Here is a 24,612-nt window from a genome sequence, read left to right on the forward strand (position 1 = left end):
GAAATACTGGACGCATGCCCAATGAGTTCGTGGCATACATCGCTTCCAGAGTTTCCCAGTCCAACGACCATCACTCTCTGTCCAGCAAATGCCTCTGGTCTACAACTGTCAGATGTGCCAAATATTGAGGCAGCCAACATACCTCTTAAACGCCTTGACGTGTAATATCCTCCCAGTAAACATCTCTGCCCCCTCAAACCGAGGCATCACAACCCTTCCATGCGGTCCCGTAGCCATGACAAGTTTGTCAAACCACCCCGATGGCCGATTCCTAAAGTCAAGCCTCCACTTTCCATTCTCCTCTCTACTCACCCTCTCAACCACAGTGTTGAGTATACAATGCGGCCGAAGATTGAAGTGGTCTGCATATCGTTCCAGATATTCCTCAACTTGTTTGGCGTTGCAGTGATGCGGTGTTCCTGCAAAAGTCAGCAGACATCCCATGCTACTTTCTGGGCCTACAACCTTTGGGAAATGGGAAATCCGTATAGCACGCCTATATCTGTTAGTTATCGCTCATACCCGATGACTTGAGACTCACCTTATCCACGGATATGTTGATTTGCGTAGCTATCCAATTAGCTTCAATTGTTGTGCTACTATCTTCAAGGTACTCACTCTCCAACACACTCAGCGTGTCTTCATCCTCTGTGAAATGCCACAGTCCGCCCAGATACGCATTCCCGTCAAATCCCGTCACGTCGAATCCTTCTTCGAGCAAATTCTTGACCGTGACTAAGCCCATGCCGCCTGCTTGAATTAGCTTGTGTTCAATGGCCACGCAGCAAACTTGTAGCGTACCCAGGCCGACGACCGCGACTGTTTGTTTCGTGCCCATACTGCACTCCAACCTCAAACCAATTGAACTTGACGATACAGATAGATTCAAATGAGAAAGTCGTCAGTTGTCTGAGTGCAAAGTGTATATCGCGTCCACATGCTTGAACTAACAATGACACTACACGTTGGTCCCACAGCGGATTCCCTCCGTAGCAAACTCTCAAGTGCCATGTTGCACTCAAAAGGGGGCCGGACTAGTGGCACTGGGATCATAACGCACCGGAGGTTCGTCCTAATACAGACACAATAGCTGGCGCTGGCGCAAGGGTTGCTTCTTCCATTTTGGACCATTTGGCGACAGGGGCGCCCATTTCCGGTGCTTATTGTGTTATTTCCATGCATTTGTTTCTCGTATGGCCTGGTTGGTTCCGCGACTTGGATTCGGTGTGGCGCCCAAATCGGGTATCCGTAAGCTTACCAAGATTGAAGGCTCAAGACTAATCAAGTGCACTATTATATACATACATTTTTTTGCACTTGATTTTCTATCACGGTCGTTACTAAATACCGTACTTGCAAATTATACCTACAACACAATGGCCTTCTCAATTAATGTAGTATGTCTGCCGCCTGCGTCTACGAGATACTACCCATCCCAAGCGAAACATTGAACAAATCCAGCAACTCGTCTACACCCCACAAACACGATTCAATAAATTACAACCTTGACGCTTGAATAACACGTCATACCTACTTACACGAACATCGATATCAGGAACCGAGCATATTCTCACACAGCATCCAACCACGCAGCGGCACGAGGCCACCAATCGAGCATTCACTCAAATCATGTAGCCATTCTTAGAAACTCTTCTCATTTTAGCTACTTAGACCTATGCGCCAGAAACACTACGCAGACAACAGTTCATAAATTGTCCGCAGACATTAGTACAATGAACCCCAAGGCTAGCCAAGTTTTGTTTCTCAACGAAAAAGCAGCTATTACTGCTCGTAATTTCAGACATTGGGGCTGGAAAAAGCATAGAAACAACTGCATGTCCGTGCATCATAAATACAACCAACACCTTTTCCCCCGGTTTTCAAATCACTCGCTCAAAGGACGGCAACTCGCGCAGGCAAATCCTCCATATCATCCATGCCACTGTCCGCATCTCGAGCGACAGGTGAGGATTGCTGTGCTCCTTTCCTGCCTCGAGGAGTCTTGGACTTTGGCGTCTTCTTCTTCTTCTTGGGCTGCTCGACTTCCGCTTCTGGCTCCTGCTCTTGCGCCTGCTGAGACTCTTCAATTGCGTCTTCTTCAATGGGATCCTCCGTAGCTGCAGCGGATTTGCGGCCACGCTTTCGAGCAGCCTTCTCGGTAGCCCGCTTGACCGGGGTTGCCTTCTTCGCTGCCTGGGCGATTTCGGCGAGGGCAGGATCAATATTCATCTCCTCGTCTTGATCGTCTTGAGGTTCTTGCTCTTGTTCGGCTTCAGGTTGCTCCTCAGTCTCGCCATTGGCCTCAGCATGGTTGTCCTCAGCATCGGACTCTGTGACAAACTCTGCGCTGACTTGACCCCGCCCATCCTCCTGTGTGCCACTAAATGAAGTCATTGGCGTAATGGCCTGCATGTATTGCATCTCATCCATGTCATCAAATTGCTCATCTGGCACGTCTGGAAGCTCGCCTGCTTGATTGTAGTGGTCGATTAAATACTGCGCGCAGTCTCGCACCGAAATCGTCTCCCAACTTGGTACAGTCTGTTTCAAACGTCGCCAAAGGAGCATTTGCGTATATCGGTGCCACTGGTTTCGGAACGGTTTGTCCACAAGTCTCTGCCAAGGAATCTTGACGTCTGTGCCAACGGCGGTCGCTTGAATCGCGAGGACAAGACGATATCGTTCCTCACCAGGCATCGCTGCGATCTGCCGTCGTGCCTTCTCCAATCTGAATGAAATTTGAGAGTCAGGCTGGCTAGAGACAAGGTGGTCTCGGCCGTGGGTGCGAATGTTGAGTGACTTCCACTTCGTGATGCACTGCAGTCGACTTCGGGTGCGGCCCATCAGCTCGCTAATATTCTGCCAGTCGATGAGCTCTTCATAGCTCTTCTGCAGTAAGGCTCTAGACGGGTGGTTGTTTCGCAATTCATCAATCGCCATCATGGACTCAATAATGTGCTGCGTGAGGCGGGCTTCCTCGTTCTCGTCCCATGCATCCTTTCTCTGATTTGGACCGCAGACAATGTAGTTACGGTATCGGTCGCGAAGATCCTCTGGGTGACGGTTGATAAGACTGGCAATATAAGACCATTTCGTCCCGTGAAGTTGAATGAGTTCTGCCAGTTCCGCGTCCTGCTCCGTAGTCCATGTTCCACGAGCAACGAAATTGTGAAACTTCTTGCGAGTAATATTGATAACTTTCTGTCGGTGACGATCGGGACATTCAGCAAATATGCGAGACCAGAGTTGGGCGTGCGTTTCTCCGGCCGTCGTTCCACCAGGCGCGTGGATGAGCTGACCAAAATATTAGCATTGACAACAGAGTCAGTCAACTCATACAGACAATAGAATTTACTCACATCGTTGACTTCTCGCTGTGTAATCTCATGCTCAGCCCGGTAACTCTCTACAGCTCGCGCAATTCGTGCAAGTTCCGCATCGGTGAAGCGACCCTGGGTGAAACCCGTTAACCGGTTTTTAGAGCTCTGGCCAAATTCTCCATCTGCATCTGCTGAAGCCGCCCACGCAATTGACTGTGAGAGCTTCTCCCTCTTCGGCTTGCGGCCACGAGATTCCTTCTTGGCAGCACGCTTCGCCCTTCGAGCCTTTGGTGTGGCAGCCGATGGAGAAGGCAATTCTCCCAGAGCATTCCTGTTCCCTTCTTCGTCACTTGCAATGTCCGGGATGGGGTCCTGCTCAAAATATGTTGGCTTGGCCTTCTTACGGCTGGATCGTGTCTTTTTCGACTTGGCGCTTGACGGCTCAGCTTCAGCAATGCCCTCCAAGCTGTCGTTGAGTGGCTCCTGAGGATACTGGTCCGGCATCTCGGTGTCCTGTCCTCCATTTTGCTGTTCTTCCAGAGCCTGCTGTCCATTGCGGTGCTCGTTCCAGGCTTCGCGTGCTAGACGTTCGACATCGCCGTCGGCCTCCGCCAACGCGGCCACATTGGCCAGTACAGGATCCTCAACCTCTTGGTCAACATCCATTTGGTTTGCTGCGGGAACACTATTCTCTCTAGAGCGAGCTTCTCGTGACTGGCTTCGTCGGCGCAAGTGTTCAACGGTTGGTGACTTTTGCGGATCGGACTCTGGTTCCTCATTCTCATATATCGCACTTTCTGGAGCGCCACGTTTCTCTTTTCTCTTTCGCAGGAAACCAGACGCGGCTGCAGCGCCGTCTTGATCCTCAGACTCCTGATCATGGGATCTGCGCTTCTTGCGACCCTTGCCATCCACAGAATCTGACAGCTTACGCTTCTTCTTCGATTGAGACGATGCAGCTGCTGCTTCCTCTTCTTGTAACTGACCCCAAGGCGTATCCTCAGAACGTTCAACTGGCTTGTCCTGACTTGGTTGACTGTCCGGAATCACTGCATCCTTGTGCGACCGCCTCTTGGACTTTCTATGCTTTCTTGATGAGTCCTCTTCTTCGGGGATTGGCGAGGTAGCAGCGGCGGCGACATCTTCCTGGGATGATTTCCGCTTCTTATCTCGCTTGTCCTTCTTGTCTCGTTTCGACTTCTTTGTGGATGATTCCACGGGGGCATCTTCCGACATAACGGCAACGGGGGCCTGTGAAGAAAACGTCGCCGGCGCCGCATTGCTGTCAAACATCTCGATTGCCCCAAAATCCTCATCTGCACCGGCGGCAGAGGCTTCCGAGCCAGCGATTGAGTTGTTATCCTCGTTGGCCATTGCGTCGGCAGCGTCGTCGCGGCTGGGGCTGTTGGAGCTGTCGTTCACGATCTGTTCCGGCTGGTCTCTACGCTGCTTCTGCGCGGATTGGCGACTGGACCTCGTATCTGTAGCCTCGTCAGGCTGCGATCCCATCAAAGATCGCAATGTGGATGCCAGACGAAAGTCGGGCCATTTGTTGTTTGCAGACATCGAGATTGGTCCAGATGCACGAGGCTGGGTTTGGTTTGCTTTGCGCCGACCAGCGAGCGTCTGGCTGTGGGGCGCTGAAAATTGGAGGCGCGTCGACATGAGCTCCCAAATGTGCCAGACCAGACAGCTGTCGTTGGTTGGAAACACCAATAAGTTTGAGCCTGGGATATCAGGCCACACCCTCAATCGCACCTCCTTGCCATGTGTGCCAGAATCTTTGCCCAATATGAATGGTGAACGAAACCACTAACCCACGAAACGCAGTATCAAGAAATGGATAAAAGTTATATTTTTACCCAAATTTCATCCATTGACTTCATGCAAGGTCCCTTCTCTGCAAATTACACCTAACCCAACCCCATCTCTCTTCGCTCACCTCCAACGTGGCAGAAAGGGCATGTCCAAAGCGTACTTCTTCAACCAGCATTCAGCCTCATCCCCCAACCCTCCTTATTCATACATATAAATACAAAAATGACATGAGAAAATACATCCCGTAAGGGCTGTGTGCGTACATCTTCTATCATCGCTGACATCCATCCATCAATGCAGTTAATCGTCCTTGTTCTCCTCCTCTGGCATCTTCAACTTGACCGTAACCTTGTTGCGCTCCTGCTGGATATCATACTGTCCACCAAGAACCAAATCCTTGGCAACCAGTTCCCTCGTTCGGCCCAAGCTCTCAATGGCTGAAATTCTCTCAATGGTATTCTCCAGATGTTCCTTAAAGCCTGGTTGACTGCAAATTTCCCTAAACGCCCGGTGCATCGGCACGCTGCTAGCCCGCACGTCTGCTTGGTTCGTAATTGTGAATAAGTTCAGGCTGTCCAAGTCTCTGATGAAGTCGCATCGTGTCATGATCTCTTGAGCGACGTGGAAAGGATAGGTCGGCAAGATGTGGCCCACGACAGGGTCGTATATGCTGGCCATGTTGTCCTCTTTCTCAACGAGAGCATGCGCCAAGACCATGGCAGCAGCCTACAAGATTTTCACATCAGCACCATCACATATCTCTCTCTGTGTCTCGCCAACTCAGCAGGGAAAGCTGGAATGCTGCAAACTCACCGCCCATTTTTGTTGGTCCATGACATCGTCATCCATTTCGGTCCCCATTATCCAACATTGGTTGAGAAACCATTTCTTCTCAATGTCCTTGATCCTTTCGCAGGTAGCCAGCATATCATGACTTTTTGCCACACGGTTCAGGAAACTCAATCGCCCGCCAACCCGGTCGTACACATCGTCAAGCTGCTTCTGTGTCATTGTTTCTCCAAAATATCGCGTGCGGTATCTCTGCAGAGCCTGGATGGCTTGCTTCTTTGGCAAGTCAGTCACAGGGAGCACTTCCATCCTAGTCGATAGCTGCTTCAACCTTTCGTAAACCCAGTAGTCGTCAGAGTTGAACACGATGGTCACCAATCCTGCTGCGGCCCACTGCTCAGCACGTTGTTGCAAAAGCTCAATGAGGTTTCTGCCGACGTCGTCGTTTCGCATGAGATGCATCTGATTGACAATGACAACCAGAGGCTTTTGTCGTATTCGGAACAGTTTCATCGCCACCTTTTCCAGCTTGTTCAGAGCGCGCTCAATATCCAAAAGAGCCCCCATGTCACGAGGACCTTTCTCGCTAAAGTATCCGCCGATATAGTCCTCGTGAAACTCGTAGTCCAGTGCCTTGCCCAGCCGTATCCTCACAATCTCAGGATCAGCATGTGCTTCAAACATGGCTACGCCATCGCCGTCAATCTTGCGCATTGCTTCAATGAGCATGCTGCTCTTCCCTGAGCCTTTCTCGCCCAAGATGAGGTAGTAGTGCCCGACCTCTTGGCCGGTGATGATGCGGTCAATGTGATCTTGTTCCGGGCGGCGTACCCAGTGCTCTTCTCCAGGAGGATGGCTATGAGGTACGTCTTTGCCCACGGCAGCCAACTCCAGTACAGGGTCACCAGGCTCAAAAGCTCGCGTCATCTTCTTAAGTACGAGCATTTTGTAGAATTTGTGGTAGAGATATCCTGCACCTGCGAATCCTGCACCCAAGACGAATATTGAGGCAAAGGTGGTGGCCGCAGACTCGCCCATTTTGGAAAAGATGGACGGTTCATCTGATTTGGCATTTTTGCGACCATGATTTTCCTCTTGAGTGGCATCTTCTGTTGAAGGGTATGAAGTTAGCACATGCGATGTATGTAAGAATGAGGGTGAGAATGAGATATGGGCGGATGTGTGCTGAGTATGATGATGGGGGAACTGGTGAGATTGGCTTCCAACAGTCTTCTGGAAACGCTTCGACAGTTGAGACGTTTCTTACCATTCATTCGAGCCCCAGACGTCGAAAACAGACGCGGACATGAGGCAGAGGGCCCATTTCGAATGCACCTGGCCACATTGGAACCGGAAAGTGGCCGTGTTGCGCGAAGACTGGGCCGCAAGGCTTGCATAGTGACGCGGTAAAATTGATGTCAATTGGACCAGACTGGTTGGACTGGTTGGATGGTCGGACTGGAAACAAAGCAACCACCCGTCCGACTGCCTAGCCAAAGAAACAAGGTATTGTAGGGTTCAATTGCGTCCTTGGATTCGGGCGACCTTCTAGCCAGAGGTGATGAGATGGTCCAGACGGTCGAGGTCGAGCTCTACCCGGGCCATTGGGTGTGTTGGGGGGTAATTGGCCTCTTTGTGGCTCTTGCGAAGGGACCAAGGCTCGAGATGCTATTCAGCTGCACATGCACGGCAGCACAGAGGATATTATTGCGCCGTAGACTCTGGTGTCAGATCCTTGAGCTTGTTCTTGTTGGTGCCAATGGGGGTCGGCGGCCTCGCGACTGTGGAGACGAACCAGGGGGAAGGTTGATTGGGATCAGGTCTGGTCAAGTCAAGTTGAATTTTATCCCTGTCCTGGGATGCCAAGACTCAAAGTCCACAATGGGTCACTGGTATGGTGTTTTGTTCAGCCCGAGTCCACAGCGTCGGGTGGAAAAGTTTCATTCAATCTACCAATGAGCGTGAGCCGAGTCAGACACTCTGGAGAAGCTGCATCAAACTGACATCAAACTGGCAAGAACACCAGACATCTACATGCACAGAGTGTATTGGAGATTTGGTGAAGATTCAAGTGCTCTGCGGTGCTTGCATGCTTTAAATAGTGGCAGCAATATGTTGCCTGCAGAATATAGAGGCTTGACCTTCACCCCAACTCTGTGCTACCGAAAGCATCCCACTGGACTTTCGGAATTGTCTAAAGACCCTGATGCAGCAGGAATCCCATACCATGACGTACCTTCAAGTCTGGAGACCCATATAATACGTCGGCTACTGTGCCAGATAAGCATCATTCGAATGTCAAAGTCAGATGTGAGCATGTGTGCATACCCGAGTCGAGATGGCAGCGCTAGCGTAGGGTAGACCAGAAAATATTGAACAAATAGACCTGACAGCTTCAAATATGGCATATAGCTCTCATAGTCGCTTTGTGTTGAGAAAGAATGAACCGTTGAAAAATAACAACATATAAATTCAAGGACTGGTTGATACTAAAATAAACTGATCTAGGTGCTATTATCAATTTTTGTCTGTCTGAAAGCGCCATCACCATAATTAGCCTTGTCACCCTCTTTGTTCTTACACCCTCAACTCACAAAGAGACTTCACACTTTGCCACATAATTCCATATACAAGATGAAAGCAAAGCACAATATCCCAATTCCCATCATCTTTATCCAATTCCGACTTTTGTAATCATGTACCCATCCCGTGATGCACTGCGCAAAGCCGCAATGACAGTCACACAAAGACCAGGCAAAGCCACAGGCCCATGTTTGCCCCGCTCGACATTGGCCTCGAGTGAATCATGATACAATCTGAACTCAAGGTGAGTAACAACTGACAGGATTCACGGCACTCGAGTAGAAATACAACATGAACTCGACACGTGACGCAGTCCTCGACAATCCATCTTCAGAGCGTCTCCCAATTCTGCTTCATCGCCTTGCACCACATGAAACTTGACTTCTTCACCTCCATCACCGTCCTGCTTTCCAGCATCAAAAAGTCAACCTTGTTCGTACTTTGACATGTGCAAACTTCCAATGTCCTCACCGATAGCAGACCTCGAGACATGGTGGCTCACATCTGGCTTCGAGCATTTAGAAGACCTTGTCGAAGTCGATAGTCTGGGTCTGTGTCGTCAGCAAGTCGGTTTTGTGCAGGCTATCCAGCAGAAACTACGGGCGTTTGACGGCAACAGGGACATATACTACAGACTTGTTGCAGAAGTATCGACCCCAAAGACACTGTCCTGCCCGGTGAACCCTCGTCGACAGCTGAGTGAGGTTCTTGGGAAAATCTTTCGCCGAGTCGACGATGGTGGTCTGGATCATGATCTCGCGTTTGGAGGGCTCGCCACCTTTGAACAGGTGGAAACACAACGTTCACGGCTTGCAGAGGCCACGATTCTGGCATTAAGTGCTTGTCCCTTGGATGACAGTAGCATTCAGCTGGTGGAGGGGTTACATGAAAAGGCCAACGAACGGTATCGCCAGTCCCAGCTTGGGTTTCGGGCATGTGTAAGTGGCTTCCTCTACTTCCCATCTCATCGAAACTCTTCGAGGTTACTTCTAACACACCCTCAGTGCCTTTTAGACTTCCTCCCACAAAGTGACATCAGCAGACCTGATGCTGCGAGAATCATGGCACGCTTGAATGCGCTATTCCCTCCAGAATTCACAGCTCTTTCTGAAGAAGAAGCCGCTCTGTCACCCTGCACGCCCGGCTTACGAGACAGTATACGGCTATGCATATACGAACGTCTTATGAGTGCGGATACCGTCCCCATCGAAAACGGACAGTCCTTCACCGACAAGTTCACGTCATGGTGTAGCATTCCCTCCTACTACGAAGCCCGTGCCTCATTGCTACGATATGCCGAAGAAGCCAAGAAGACGGAAGACATCTGCCTCAGCATCTTGCACACCATTGAACTCGCATACGCAGCATCTTATCCCACCAGCCCCTCCATATTATCATGCATGGCTTCATCAGACGGCTCCAGGAGTCCGGAACTCGAACCAGCAACACCTACCTCCTCCCACGCCATCGCCTCCGACTCCAGCGTCATAGCAGATACATCCTTCACATCGAGATTATCATCCGCCCCAACTTCAATCGCCTCCATCACCTCTGAGACCTTCCCGCCTTTGCTCAAAGGCATGCCTGGCCGTGAATTATCTGCCGCCAAGACAGACGGCGCGACCTTTGCAATGGACTTTACCGCCCCAGATGTTCTCACCTACCCTGATGATCTTTCGAAAACAGAGTTTCACATCCATCCTCTCGCTAAGAACCTCGACTTGAGTATAGAGGAAAAGGCGAGGCTGGGCCTCATCATCCCAAAGGAGCGTTCAAGTCGTAATTTCTAGTACAATTTCGACAGCGACGACAGTGGCGGTGATACACCTCATCTGATCAAGGTTGCGAAGCCTCTTGCGAAGAAGCGGGTATCGAAACGAAAGGTCAAGCTAAGCCAGGACATGTCCCAGGTGCCTCCTTTGCCACCCATCCCCGAGACGTTCAAGCCAAATGTTGGTCCTAAGCGTATTGGGCGGTTCTTCGACCGCTCGAGGCGCCAGGCAGAGCCCTCAAATACTGCTGCAAATGTGAAGACTGTCAGGAAATCCGATAATTCTTCGCTGTTGAAATTGTCCCGTGGGAAGAGGAAAGCACATCTCAAATCGCAAATCTCGGATCCTGCACTCTGCCGTGCTGGGAGCCTACCTCTTCCAATGCTCTTCGACAAGAAGACAGATGAGGATAGACGAATGAGCGATAGTAGCATACATTCACCCGTGGCCATTGACTTTGCTCCTGACCATCCAGCCGCATCCAAGCATGAGTTTGGAGTTGCGAAGCCTCGTCTTTCTCCGATGGAATACGCGCGGATGTATCTGCTCAACAAGGCGCAGAATGAGCATCAGAATCGAGATCCTGAGCTTCTGCCTCCGGAGAAGAAGTGGTTTTGGACGCCTGGCTGGGAGAAATTCTTAATCATACCCAAGATTCCGTCCGTTATCAAACGGGACCAACGTACAGACTCGTTGACTGATGTTGAGGTCGACGATGGTAACTCTCTTACACATACAGGTTTGTCTTCTTCGCCAGTCGGTTGTCCACGGTTATCACTTCATATTGGAGAAACGGGATGTTTAATGTCATTAGCTGCGAAAACAGCCGTTGTGGCTGCGACGAACAATCTGGATACTATAGTGTCCCAGAACAGAGATACCACCTTCTCCCGTCAGAAGTCTCAAAGGCGGCCTTATACTTCTGATGAAATGAGAACCTCACCAGTATCGAAAGCTGAAAGATCGTTGACACCTCTATCAGAGCTCTCAGAGCAGACGGCTTTTCCAGCTGCCCATGTATCAAACTCACCAGATACAAGCAGCCCATCTAAGAGGAGCACTCTAAACAGGCAGGATTCTCTCCCGATACTTCTGCCCAGGACATATCAACCGCCAGTGCGAGAATACCAAAATAAAGTTACATCCCCTGGCCAGTCTCCCAACATGCCCCAATTCACAACACCGAGGTTCATGAAAGTGGACGCTTCGAGTCCTTCACCACTACCGTCCTCACGGCTCTTCTCAACTAGAGAGAAACAGCCGTTGTACGTGGACGACCTCACACCAGACAGAATCAAATCCATGGCCGCGTCAATCATTGGCGGAACCAACATAAACCTGGCCGCGCAACCGAACCCAGCACTCAGTCCTGGTATTCTTTTCGGTCTACCACCCTCTCCTCACGAACTCGTTGAACGAAGCGTACGAACCAGTTCTCTGAACTGGAAGCAGTACACAGGCCCACGACGCCACTCATTCGGCGCTGAAATCAAGGAACATCTCCATTCTCGAACGCCAAGTTCCAACTCAAGCACCTACTACACAAGGGCCGCTCTCATCTCACCCGCCCTGTACAAGCAATATCTTGAAAACGACCCTTTCACGGATCTGCGACCCAACGTATCGCCATCAGATCAAGAGAGATTGCCGACTCAACAGCCTCGTCCTGATTCGCCAACTTTGGGTCACAAGCACGAGGAGCAAGACCTGCTCGTCGAACGTGGGAGTCGTGTCCACGAAGAACAGTCGTTTGACCTCCTGAAGTCATATGTGAGAAGTAAAAGAAGGCGTTTAAATCAGACGAATCATGATGCGTCATCCTCATCATCTGGTGCCGGCGAAGCCGAAGGCAGGGACTCGACTGTTGATTGTGCCGGAAAGTTTTGGCCCAGCTCGATATTCGCTTTGAACAAGGCCAAGAGCCATGAAGCGTTCACTCTACTACCGCGTCTACTGCCCACGTATCGTCAGGACAAATCGCCCCATTCACCTCCCCGTCTCAACAGCTCGAGTTTGAGCCACCCATCCCGCAAGCTCGTCAAACGGCGTAGCATATCAGATAAGTCAACGGCGCTAGCCCTACAGACGTTTGATACAGCGTCTCGACTCGCTTCAGCCATAAACGAGCACGATTCGAGCCCTGCATTTACTCCCTCTACAATCCTGGCAGACTGTCTGGAACATCGGCTGGAGACTTACAAGCCGTCCAAAATCAGTAGCTTTTTTTCTCGGCGCGCTCGATAACACATCACTTGAGAGTGGCTCTACACGATGATAAGGGCATGTGTGGTCCAGGGGCACCAGCCCCCTTCAATAACACCAAAATATAACATTGAACGGAAAGCATTTCTCATTCGAGATTTGACGCCTTCTGGGGATCATGTGGGGTTGTAACTGAGTTGCATCCAAAACATCGAATACCCTTGATGCAGACGCCATGTCAGGCAGAAAAGGAGCCGGCCTACAGAATGTAGGCAGTGACATTTTGGAGACACGGGCTGCAGCTGGGTGGTTTTATGCTCGGCACTTTCCCCAATGGCCTAATGTTATGGTTCATTACGAGGAGCATATACATACGGACTCGGATGGCGACGGCTCATCCAAAGATTATGCGGAGGTTAGGTTGCTTTGAATCCGAAACATCTCATGGCCAGCAATAACCGCCGAATACCATGTGAAGGTCCCTCAAATGAAGCATCAAACGAAGCAGACCATTTCAATAGTACGTTACTTCTCACAGCGGCAACCAATCCCCACCTCTAAAGTGTTCATGCCTGCATGTGGTAGCAAAAAGTGGAAGGTGTAGTGCTGATGATACGATATTCCAGGCTGTTGGAGTTCATATGGAGCGCACAGGAATTGTGCAATTTCTTGGGACCAAGACTGTGTTATGGATAGACAACACTTTCGGACAGGATCAAAGTGGACCGGCATGGGTGACTGTGGAGACGATGAGAATATGTGATGTGGTTCGTGGTCCGGGTGGTTGGAGCTGTACAGTATGTGCATGTATGGGGTACGCTGAGCCGGGGTTCATCTGCTGGTCTAGACTTGAGGTATGATTATTGTGAACAGAAGCAATACATCTGTGACATTCGTGTTGGTGATGACGTTCCTCAGTAGAGACACCAAAAAGTGAGTACATGGTTTACTTCGTTGGTAAAGACTACCCAACATACCAGCTGAGCAACCATGCCGTACGTAATGATGCCGAATTCTCGGGGCAGGCCCTCCTGACAGGATTTGAAGCAACAAGAGCCAGTCCTTCTTACAGCAGCTTTGGTTTCTACTGGCTGTCTGGGCACAATGCTGACCAGAGACACGGGTGTTGTTGCAGCGGCGTTGCATTTTGGTCCAGGCCACAGATGGACATTCAGGGTTCTTTCTCGAACTGGCAATCCGGGAGGAACACCACCAGCAAAGATGTGGCCAACCCTTGTCTCGAATATCTGCTACCAGACGGTGTTGTGCTGTGTCGCCGTCGCAACAGCACTGCCAGATGACGAAGCCGATGGTTGGAAACTTGAATGCTTGGCTGACAGAGAGTTGCCTGAAGAAGCTCTAGGGTCGCAATACCTAACTTTGGCAGACGTCTCTTGACAATAGTGACTCTGCTAGCTGCCCCTGGCTGACTTGTGGACAAGCAGTGTCTCTGGACAAATTGCTCCGCACAGGTCATCTCCAAAGCGACGCGGTTATCCTCTGCACTTCTCAGTTCTCGTCTTCCGCAATTCGGCTAGTTAAGGAAGCTTCACGGCGCCGCCACTGAGATAAATCACCTTTTCTTGCGGGCATCCAGCCCATTTGCCCCGCACCTGTGCAGTCGATCACCGCCTTCATCCGGGGTAGGTTGAGGCTAGCATCTCAGGCCCGACCCGGAACTAGACCTCAATAAACAAGGCGACACGTTGAGCCACCAGGCTGAGAGGTTGGGTCCTTTGGCGGGGTAACTCTACCCGAATATTGCTGGACACCTTGTTCGAGATCGTGCGTGCGAAGGTGGCAGACACGTTTCCCAATACCACTTGTGGGCGGCATATTCTCCGATGGTGAAGGCAATATTTGTCCGCTCTGGTTGACTGCATCTTGTTTGGGTGCCCACGGTCTCAAATCGCCCGCAATGTTGAAATAGTGGCTAGTGGCTGGCAGCCATGACTTTGAACCGATTGTCGCTCGCCGCCACCCTTGCTCTCGAGGGGTGCAATTGACCTCATTTTGATCGTCCAGAAGCCGGTTTCTCCAGAGCATTAGAAATTGAGGTCCCAGGTCAACATAGCCAGTACCGTTCACCCGCGACTTGTTGGTAAGAGTCATGACAACGCCGACAGAGCAAGACAAGACAACCCGGCCGTCTTTTTTTCTAGAAAGCAAGCCGGGTGAGGTGTGTCAAGACCACAGCCCCCTCATTGAAAAGGCAAGTTTGCTCAATCCAACGTCAGCACCAGATTTTGAGCTGGCAACGCCGAAGCTCTCGATGCGAGTATTTCGCTGAGCAGAGCGCCTGGGTGGGCGAGGCGCATGTGGTACAAAGCGCACCAATACGATTCATGGGCTGGCGATCTGGATGATGGTTGCTGTGCATACTTTTTTCATATCCGTTTCAACGAGTCTACCCACTCACACCATGAGAGGTGGCATGACGAAGAGACGAGATGAACCGAGATCCTGCGGCTTCGATGGCGGTACCAATCTGCAATGTAATTTGCTTGATTAGCTGGTTGATTAAGTTTTTAGAGCAGACGACATACATATCGGTAACATACCTGCCATCACGCTGTCCAGTGAGGACCATGCTCGCCTTCCCATGATATATCTGGCCGAGACTAACGTTGCGAGCTACAGCCCCAAGCGCCTGAAGGTGTCGATAGTCATGTTGAATTATTCGCGACCTGACAACAACGCCGTCGTATCGGTGACCTCCTTTTCTCCTTAGCTCCAAAGGGTCAGAACTTCTGGATCTTTCTGTACCAATAGAATCAATGTCACAATATGGTGATTTGAAGAAATGTCGTCACTTGTTTGAAAGATGGATCCATCCGCACAAGAGCATGTGACTGCAACGTTTGTCCATCACCACCAAACGACGCCGCCACTCCTCACCGCAATTTTCGTCGCTGGTCTGTGGCGGACTCGTTCATCCCCCGATGATAGCCAAGTCCATCGATCAAGGTGCACCACAGCACCCCTCAATCAGCCATGCTTTTGAGGCTACATTTTGAGGCTGTCGCGAGTTACAGGGAATGCAGGAGGGGGTGCCACGATATGTGTCGTGACCACGGAGGCGGAACGCATTATTGGCAGAGGAAATTCCCCTGCATTTCTAGACGCTGAATGACTTACCAGGCTGGTTCACGGTTCTCTGGCGAACATGTCCAATGAAATTCATTGTTCTCAGATTTGGCCCAGACGTTCCATGCTCTTCAACTCAGAATCTCATGGTGTTGTGGTTGAATCCCTGAGGTGAGCTGCATGCAGCCACAAGAACCGTGGAACTGTCCAGTATTTGGGCCATTTATTGATCCCTGTTGTGCAGCAGTCTGCAATCAACATGCACTCACCAGGGCCGGCAATCTTGCTGTAGTCCGATCATATGTAAGGAGCAACGGAGGCAATATAAATGACATTCACTCTGGCAGGGGCGTATTAAATCACCAGAGGATGCCTTCGTTGCGGCACTCAGTTACAACACTAGTTTCGTTGGAGCTGGTGGTCATCAGCAAACATGACATAATGGAGAACAGGACACAGCCAGTCAGAGATACGGGTCTGGTTGTACCAGGGAAAGAATTGTAGCTGTGGCACAGTACTAAAGTAGCCCAGCGTCTGTGTCATTTACAAGGCAACGGCACAGAGAGCACGGGCGCACGCCAAAGCGGCTTCCACGCGGGACGGCACGACCGTGACGTTAGTGAGCAGCTCGAGCCTCGCTGGTGCCTTGAGTAATAAGTGCTTCGTTGTGCAAAGTGTTGAGTAGGCTTGAGCTCTAGAACAGGGCGACCCGATATCGCTCAATGACCTGACCGCATGGCTGGCGAGCTTACTTGAGCGTGTTACGACCAGCGCAAATAGGTGCGGTATATTGGTTGTTCAATCCTCATTGCCCGCACTGTCGGAAGCGAATGCGTCTCCAAAACCAAAGTTCAGAGCCCTTTTGGTTGGTTGTAGAGTGTCATCGGGTGGGCGACCCTGAAGACGAGGGAACTCTATACGGAGTCTGGAAGTCTTGGATTATTTGCTCCGGGGAGGAGAATCACGACCTGAAAGTGACCACACGACCCAACCGGATAACCAGTTCGTGGTGTTTGTGTCAAGTTCCCGTTATGCCAGAATTAGCCACACCAAAAGACTTTCGCAAAATGGCAGGGAGTCCTGATACTGACGAAAGGGTTTATGGCCACCGGCATGATTGGTGGATCTCAAAGACATTGCTTGAAGTAGCTCAAAGTACTATCATCTGTCACCTTTTTTGGCCACAGCACAAACCTGGCACCCTTGAGCGCTAGGCCCAGAGTGGTTTGGGGGCTGATTGCGTTATTTGCAATTGAAATTGGTGGGGTTTCTCTCTCAAACCGAGCATCGGGATGAACTCCTTATATACCATTGTCAGAGGCCGGGAGAAGAAAAAAAGAAAAGTGCCAAGTCTTTGTTTGAGCCACTCACAAAGTGCTCTAGCACCACAGCGGACTTCCGTGGTCCCTATTCAACCAACTGTGGCCGTCTTGGAACTATAGAGTCATTTGCTAGTCGTGCCAATGTATCACCTGCCCGGTATGGCTGTCCAGCAGTGGTTGTAAGATTCCTGACTCTTCGTAGCTGCGGCCTGCGCTTAGTATTGGTGTGTCGCACAGATGGGCGTATGTAGTCTGCACATCAAATCTCGGGGCATTTGCCTTGCATAGCTGTCAGGATGCAAAGGAAGCTCAGCCGTGAGGGGTCAGTTAGTTGACCAGGTTCAGCAATGTACCAGACCGCATTTGCCAGAATGGGGAAGCCGATAGCAGTCTGGTGCTTGAGGTGCTACAACAAGGTCTGTGTCCATTGGGGATGAAGCCTCCACACCAAACATGTCTCACACTTGCGCATTGGCCAGACTGCAACAGACCAGGGAGGACTTTCTTTGCCAGTACAAAGCAGTGGCTTCCAATAGCTCTGTGCTTTCATCTTTCAAAAATACAGCTTTTCGACATTTCGCTTATTTGCCGGCCGAGTTGGCAAATTGTATTGATAATCGCGGCCGAGACGGTCGTAGATGGGTTAGAGGACGGACTTGACTCCTTGAGAGATGCAGGCCATCTTCTGAGTTGGTTGAGTGGTTGCAGGGGTGGTGGCTTCGGCCAACTCTAATCAATGGCATGGCTTCTGGTCACCGACATTGTCGACCAACATATTGAGTTGAACTCATGGTCATTCGTGCCTCGTGGTGCAAACCAGGATGCGCCAGAGGAGATGGTGTTTGTCCGTTTGCCAACAAAGCCAACCAGTATGCCGGTGTTTCTGGTGCGGTATCGACTAGCAAGGGCAATTATGTCTAACTGTTTTATCTTATAGCCAAACGTGATGGTTGATGTGGTCAGGGCTTGCACCAAAATGGGCGGCAGCAACCTGAGGATTCAGACACCAGACGAGATAGATTACTCGGGCTTCGACTTCTGATTCGGATCCGACGAGTCGACAAGGAGAATCGTAGCACGCAGGGGCGAAATTGAGTATTGATCAAAGGAGCAATGCAGGCGAGACCTTGGATTATCATCGCGCTCGCTTACAAATGCATGGTAAAATATGCGCAAATATGTCACGGTCCATATGTTGGCCTCGAACAGGAAGGATCTCTGTTGACGACGCAGCAAGGCAGGTGCGACTGTGCGTGTTGGGGCGGGGAAAATCGCCAGCAGAAATTCATGTCTCTTCAACATTGGCAAAAACTTTGGTGTCTGGTCTGGTCTGACCTGGTCTGGTCGTTGTTCGATCGAGAGCCTGTCTGCCACGTTCCCTGATTTTATGCGGCAATGAATACTTCGCTCAGAAGCCGGCCTGCTACCGATTCTGGTTGGGTATATTTTCATTTCAATGGTATCTTAGTACGACAGTCGGGCACTTCAGTCCGATCCAAACCGAAACGTCCATTCCGCCTAGCCACCGTAGATTCTCCAGCAGGACGCAAGACATCTGCTCGGCAAAGTACGCCCCATGCCTGGGCATGAAGCATTATAGTACGTACAATGTATCTTGGTATCTCGGTGTGTTTGAGTACTTCTTGATTCCCAGAGTACATTGATGCCCAGCTTTCAGTATTCCGATTCAAGTCCAAAATTGCCCTAGAGCCTGATCTGAATATGTTCCATGTTGCCGGATGTGTTGGGCCGCGGCATGCAGGAGCTCATGGAAAGCCTCCGACTCTGTTGGATGCGCAGTCTTTCATCAGCCAGGGGGTTGGCGACACATGGAGGTGCATCCAGATATTGAAGGTGGTAATCGACGCATGATGGTCAGTGTTTTGCGACCTCTCGGCCGCTCACGGCATGCACTCCGTTGGTCCATTCGCGCCAAGCAATGATATCATGATACAGCACGTCACATACAATGGTCCACTTTAGGTCCCCTAATCCAAGCACACGGAAGACGGCTTGCTGGCAATAAAGTCCATCAGGTCAACGAGGCATTACGGTTGCACGGCTCCAACTTCTTTTGAGGGTCAGTCAGCCTTGGGTCCGGTTGTCAGAGTCGTTCACATGCAGCACTGTTCTTCCACAAGCCCAGCACATCACATTCCCCGATGAGTTAGATGGGATGCTCGGCCAGACACCAATGGCCCATTCCACCACCTTGGCTCCGTCAGTTCTCATCCAGAAACCTTCGGACCCTCGCCAAACATCTGGGTTTGGTCTCCTGGGGCTGGAAGGTAAATTTTGACTGATTGGCCAGCCAGTCAGCGCCACTGGCCGTTGTTGGTTCGAGGGAATCTTGACAAGGGTCATCCATACCCTTTCGCAACGTCAAGTACCTCGATGTACCTCTGGGAGTATTGCTAGGATTCGACCAGACTGGCGCTAAGAAGCTGGGGTGAGCAATCGCCGTGGCTTTCGTGGTGGAGATGGGCCGACCCTGTCCGATGCAACTGTCTCCCAACACCGTGTTTTGTCTCCACGGTTGCACCCACGGCACGGAGTACTGAATAGCAGCGGCGCAAATCGGCCGCCTACTTTATGAGAATGTCTTGGGAAGCGGTTAGGTGCTGCTGAATCACATCCTCCATGAAGCCACCACCAATCTCATCCTGCGTTCAGGACTGGGTTTCTGAGCGCTCAACGCCTGGGATTGGAGAATGGGGTGGCCCATTACTCCGTCGGCGATGTGGATGTGGGGAGCACACGCATTTGGTGGACAATACTCTGGGGATCTGACATGATCAAATTGCAGAAGCATTGACACTCCAAGGTCTCCTCTACATGGGCTCCAGGACTGTGTCGCCCTCGCGGTACCTGTCAAATAAGACCTGACGACCGCCAGGCTCAGCCGCTCCAGGCTTTCCCTCCATACCATTTCATCCCTCGCCTGTGATCACCATCCATCTCACCTGTCTCGGATTGCCACAACAGCTTCGATCAGCAGCCGGTGCCGGCTTGTCTGCCAGTTTTACTGTACCCAGCAACGCCAGACTGCCAACTTTGTTCAAGATTCACGGCCAGAAATTTCCACATGAAACCCTCCACATCGCCCCTCAGCTGAGCTATTCTCTCCTTGTAGGAATATAACCCCACTGGCGCCTCTTGCCTTCACAACATCCGGGCGACGTCCTATTGCTCGCTTTAAACAAACGCACGTCCCACAGTACGGTACTTTGGCTGAGTATCTATTGTGCGCCTTACTGGTGGTTATGTTATCGCTATTGATGAGCAATGGAAAGAAGTTTGACTCTCGTAACGAATGGAGAAACAACATGGGCAGGAGATAGGAGCATGTCATCTGACGATGGAGCTTGGGACGGAATGGTTCTGCCATCACCTTCACCGACGGAGGCTGCGTGGAAAGGTGCTCCCTTGCCGGGACCTCTTCAGACTGGCCAGCTCTCGCCCGTCAGTTCAGGTGTCGACACTGGCTTAGACAGCTGCTCATCCCTTCCAACAACAGCACACTCCGTGTCTTCATCTTGCACCGACTCGTGGAGTATAGGATACGCGGACCAAGACGACGGGGAAAATGAGGCACCTTGGGAGTGCTGGGAGCATAGCCAGGACGAAATTATGACGGCCCCAAAGTTAGAACCAAACGACGATGAGATCAAGCTGGGTGATGTAGCAGCAGCCCCATTAACGCCGGTACAGCACAGCACTCATCCGCACAATTCGGAGACTAAGCAAAAGCGACCCCGTGGAAGACCGAGAAAACATCCTCAACCTCAAGCTGTGAACACAAATAAAGTCACCAAAGGCCGCTCCAAAACCGGCTGTATAACTTGTCGAAAAAGAAAGAAGAAGTGCGATGAGGCCAAGCCACGATGTAAGACTCGACTTGTTTCGCCCTTGTCAATGTATTGGGTTATGTGATGCTTCAGTCATACTAACTTGCTGGATGTCTGTCAGGTATGAACTGTGAGAAGAACGCTGTTGTTTGCGAAGGCTATCATGAAAAGCAAATATGGAAAAGTGGAAAAGAAAGAGCCGAAGAAGGTACATCTACCTCATACACAGGAACAATGACTGCATACTGGAGATTTTGGCTAATGTCGTTTCCAGAGCGCATGCGGCAGGAGTGTCAACCTGTGGTCACGATGCAGCCAATCTTTCATGGGGTAGAGACTACTGAGGACATGATATTTTGGAAACATTACATAACTCATCTCAGCAACGTGTTGACTGTTGAAGGCGAGGCCAAAAATGCATTCAAAGACATCATCCTCCAACTCGCAAATCAGCATCAAGGTTTGATGCACTCTATTTTGGCAGTAAGCAGCAAGCACATCGACCTGGACTCGCCATATGGTGCAAAGCTACTACAGGACAACCCTACCGCAACCAGGGACTCTTTGCAGCACAGAGGGGACTTTCATCACGAGGAGGCATTGCGACGGCTGTACACAGACATGGAGAACCCGGTACCCAAGGAGGACCCCGCCCACGACACCGTGCTTGCTGCTCGATATGGACAAATGCTTTGTCTGCTGCTCCAAACCAGGGCTGAGGGTAATCCTAGAGGCGAGCATCGGGTTCATTTACAAGCATACCAAACTCTTATCCAACACTCGCCGCCGGAAAACGACATATTTCATACGTTTATTACCGAGTTCTTCCAGTATCACATTTACGCTGACGACCTCTTGTGGCATTCCGGAGCCAACTCAAGCCGCCTGTCATCTGAATCCTTGGAGTCTCAGACCGAGATACATCCACCACGACTAATTGGAGTCGGAGATGGCCTATTTCGATGCCTCTCCCATATCACTACGCTTCGAAATGTAATTCGGGCAAATATGGCGGCGTCTGTCGACCCTGTCGTCGACTACACCAGCTTGTATCGTGCAGCCGAGATTGATGCAGCCATCAGAGAATGGACTCCTCGATGGCCACCTGGGGACAGTCGCCACAAGGTCGGGCCGCTCTACAAACAGATGATGTGGGTGTACCTCTTCAGGACCATATATCCGCCGTCGCCAACACCCGTACGACGCTCTACGTTCGCGACACTACCTATGTCCTCGCCACAGCACAATGCTGCCAGCTTGCAACGACGAGCTTCTATGGTTGCCAGTCTTGGCCCGACAAATTCAGCCACGATGTCGTCCAACGGCACGCTGGCGGGGTCTCATGCGGCCCAAAGCTGCCCGTCATCACGGAATCCCTCTCGAACCAGTTCAATGCATGAGCAAGACGCAACTCGACCGATCGGTGAAGGGTCGCAGGAAGACCACAAGCGATCATCTCCTCCACCTGCGAGAAGACCAGCGCAGGACGATCGACGAATCACCTTGGCAGTAGAGGAATCTCTGACTATTCTCGAGTCTTTCAAGCCTTCTGACCCAGCACAGACATTGTTACTGATACCTTGCACTGTCATCGGCACCGCTTGCTTCGATGTTTCTCAGCGCAGCCGAGTTCGAACAGCGATTAAAGTTATTCGCGGATACACGGGCTTACGGAGCTGTGATCGTGTTATGGAATTGTTGGAAGAAGTCTGGTCTCTAATGGATCAAGGTGACTGGACGTCTGTTTGGGATTGGCAGTTCGTGGCAAAGAGAATGAGGCTTGATTTTCTCTGTGCTTGACGGCAGACTTTTGGATTGTCTCGTAATCCAACCTCAACACTTGAAATACAGAGACGACAGCATTGTTCTTCAAAGGAGTTTTGAGGTCAGACACAGACCTGTGAGCAACATACGCAATTTCTTCGCCTCAATGCTACAGGAAGCGTATATCCGCCGCATGTATCTGATTCTATGATTTGTATTCTTCTTATTTGCCCCGTTATTATTTTTGCTTCTTCTATTGCCATTTCCTTCCCGTCTACGACCAAGAGACTACTTCTCGAGGAACTTCGATATCAATGCATGGAGTCCTCGTCGTTGGCGACTTACAATTACATGGTTAAATACGCGCGGGCGTACGGCATTTGGGTTGGGTGGTTATCTGAGAGACGAACCAAACTTCGTCCAGAAGGCAAGATTTTTTGTTTTCACAAACACGACTTTTTCTTTATTTTTTCTGTTTTATGTTGCCATACGTTTTCATCGACAGGCATTCATTTGGTGGGGAGGCATTAGCATGCATTCTGAAGCGAAAGATACTTGAGAGCGAGCACCAGCGGGTTGCGGTTGTTAGTGGAGCGTTTTTCCAAGGGCATATGAAATTATATTGAAGTGGTCTGGCGTTGGGGGTCGTGTCCCGCGTTCGGTTGACATGAAATGAGAGCGGTTGTTACAAAGACGTATATCTACTCCGTATATATACTGACACATTTGGGTAGCACAAGACTATGATTTAGCAGGCGTGGCTTTTGTGACGCGTGGGGGTGTTTTTTTCCCTCTTTCTTTTTCTCCTTTTCTTTCCGTTGAGTCCATTGTTACGCGGCTTATAGCCAGGATGGCTCATGATTTACTGTTTTCTCGGTTCTATCGAGGGTTCTCGCCGTTCATGACTTGAGCCATGTTTGGGATATATAGTCTGGGGCTCGGCGGCGGCAAGCGATGCATTTAATTTTCTAACAACCTTCTTTTTACATATTCTCAAATGAAACACGCTTTTACAACGTAATATTCAGATACTCTCCTTGTGACTGCCAACGCCCAAGATGTCATCCAAGTCTTCACCGCTTTCGTCCTCGCCAATCCCATCATCACCACCATCTTCCACAACCACCAACCCATCCCCAAACTCATCCGCAAACACCTCCACCATCCTCCGATCCTTCACCGCAAACACAACCTCCAAACCGTCCCATCCCTCCCCATTATCCCTCCCCTTCCTCCCCAGCAAAACCCTCCTCCACGACCTCGCAATCTCTCCCACCGGGTTCCCATACGCACCACACCCCCAAGCCCCCAACACAAGTCCACCAACCCCCCTCTCCCTCGCCATCCTCATCACAGCCCTCATCTTCCTCACAACCACCTCCCTATCCTTATCCTCCGCATACACACCACCCTCCACATCCGGCATCCTCAACATCGCCGCCGTCACCACATCCACAAAAAACCTCTTCGAAACAGGCAACTCACTCATCTGGCCATCCCACCCCCTAACAACCAGTACATCCGGCGTATAAACGCCCCCTACGTCAGGGAGGCGGTAAAAGTCCTCCCGCAGCGAAGCGTACAGCGTCGTACGCGCGCAGAGCTGTTCCTCCTGTGACGTGGCACCCGTTAGGACGCCGCCACCAGGTCGTAGGGGACTTGCCATGTTGAGAATGGCAACACGGGAAGAATGGCCTGTGAGGCGTGATGCCGCCTCGAGGGTATCTGACACGCGGAGTGTTATCCGGAGGGCGGGGGACACTTCTGGTCCGGCATTTTTTTGATTTGTATGCTCGGACGTGATTTGTTCGGGTGTTGGTTTGGGGTCGATGATGAGACTGGCTGCTTCGACGCCTCGTCTTGCGCGGGCGTTGGATTTGAGGATTGAGGGAAGGGTCCTGTTGATGAATTCTTTTGCGGATTTGGCACGAGCGTCTCTCTTTGCTCGTGCGATTCGCGGCGGTACCGTCATTTTGTCGTCTTGTGTAGCTGACATGGTTGAAATTGTGAGTTTTGTTGCGATAATCGGCTTATAAGTGGTTTGTTCCTAGATGAGATTGGGAACCTTGAAGGGCCAGAGTGAGCTGTGATCTGGTGCCTTTTGACC

At 50.8% G+C, this 24,612-nt stretch overlaps 6 protein-coding genes across 6 annotated transcripts; 3 read left to right on the top strand and 3 right to left on the bottom strand.

Moving 5' to 3' along the window:
- Positions 1–1,893: 1,893 nt before the first annotated feature.
- VFPPC_07735 (multidrug resistance-associated protein) lies at positions 1,894–4,886 on the bottom strand (the record flags this gene model as incomplete). Its single annotated transcript, XM_022428583.1, has 2 exons — positions 1,894–3,294; positions 3,360–4,886. The coding sequence occupies 2 exons, from the start codon at positions 4,884–4,886 to the stop codon at positions 1,894–1,896; spliced, it is 2,928 nt and encodes a 975-aa protein (XP_022284375.1).
- A 552-nt stretch (positions 4,887–5,438) lies between these two features.
- On the bottom strand, positions 5,439–7,324 carry VFPPC_14289 (atpase protein; the record flags this gene model as incomplete). The annotated part of the gene is made up of 3 exons (XM_018292058.1): positions 5,439–5,864; positions 5,952–7,036; positions 7,195–7,324. 3 exons carry the CDS (start codon positions 7,322–7,324, stop codon positions 5,439–5,441), a joined length of 1,641 nt encoding a protein of 546 aa, XP_018143218.1.
- Positions 7,325–7,493: 169 nt separating this feature from the next.
- On the top strand, positions 7,494–7,886 carry VFPPC_15987 (hypothetical protein; the record flags this gene model as incomplete). Its single annotated transcript, XM_018293740.1, has 1 exon — positions 7,494–7,886. The coding sequence occupies one exon, from the start codon at positions 7,494–7,496 to the stop codon at positions 7,884–7,886; it is 393 nt and encodes a 130-aa protein (XP_018143219.1).
- A 1,085-nt stretch (positions 7,887–8,971) lies between these two features.
- VFPPC_07736 (hypothetical protein) lies at positions 8,972–12,526 on the top strand (the record flags this gene model as incomplete). The annotated part of the gene is made up of 3 exons (XM_022428584.1): positions 8,972–9,448; positions 9,515–10,299; positions 10,324–12,526. The coding sequence occupies 3 exons, from the start codon at positions 8,972–8,974 to the stop codon at positions 12,524–12,526; spliced, it is 3,465 nt and encodes a 1,154-aa protein (XP_022284376.1).
- A 7,712-nt stretch (positions 12,527–20,238) lies between these two features.
- Positions 20,239–22,541, top strand: VFPPC_07739 (C6 transcription factor OefC; the record flags this gene model as incomplete). The annotated part of the gene is made up of 3 exons (XM_018286550.1): positions 20,239–20,779; positions 20,863–20,949; positions 21,016–22,541. The coding sequence occupies 3 exons, from the start codon at positions 20,239–20,241 to the stop codon at positions 22,539–22,541; spliced, it is 2,154 nt and encodes a 717-aa protein (XP_018143222.1).
- Positions 22,542–23,529: 988 nt separating this feature from the next.
- Positions 23,530–24,501, bottom strand: VFPPC_14290 (hypothetical protein; the record flags this gene model as incomplete). Its single annotated transcript, XM_018292059.1, has 1 exon — positions 23,530–24,501. The coding sequence occupies one exon, from the start codon at positions 24,499–24,501 to the stop codon at positions 23,530–23,532; it is 972 nt and encodes a 323-aa protein (XP_018143223.1).
- Between the last annotated feature and the right edge of the window lie 111 nt (positions 24,502–24,612).

Source organism: Pochonia chlamydosporia, chromosome 4 (genome assembly GCF_001653235.2).
Source record: "Pochonia chlamydosporia 170 chromosome 4, whole genome shotgun sequence".
NCBI classification, from domain to species: domain Eukaryota; kingdom Fungi; phylum Ascomycota; class Sordariomycetes; order Hypocreales; family Clavicipitaceae; genus Pochonia; species Pochonia chlamydosporia.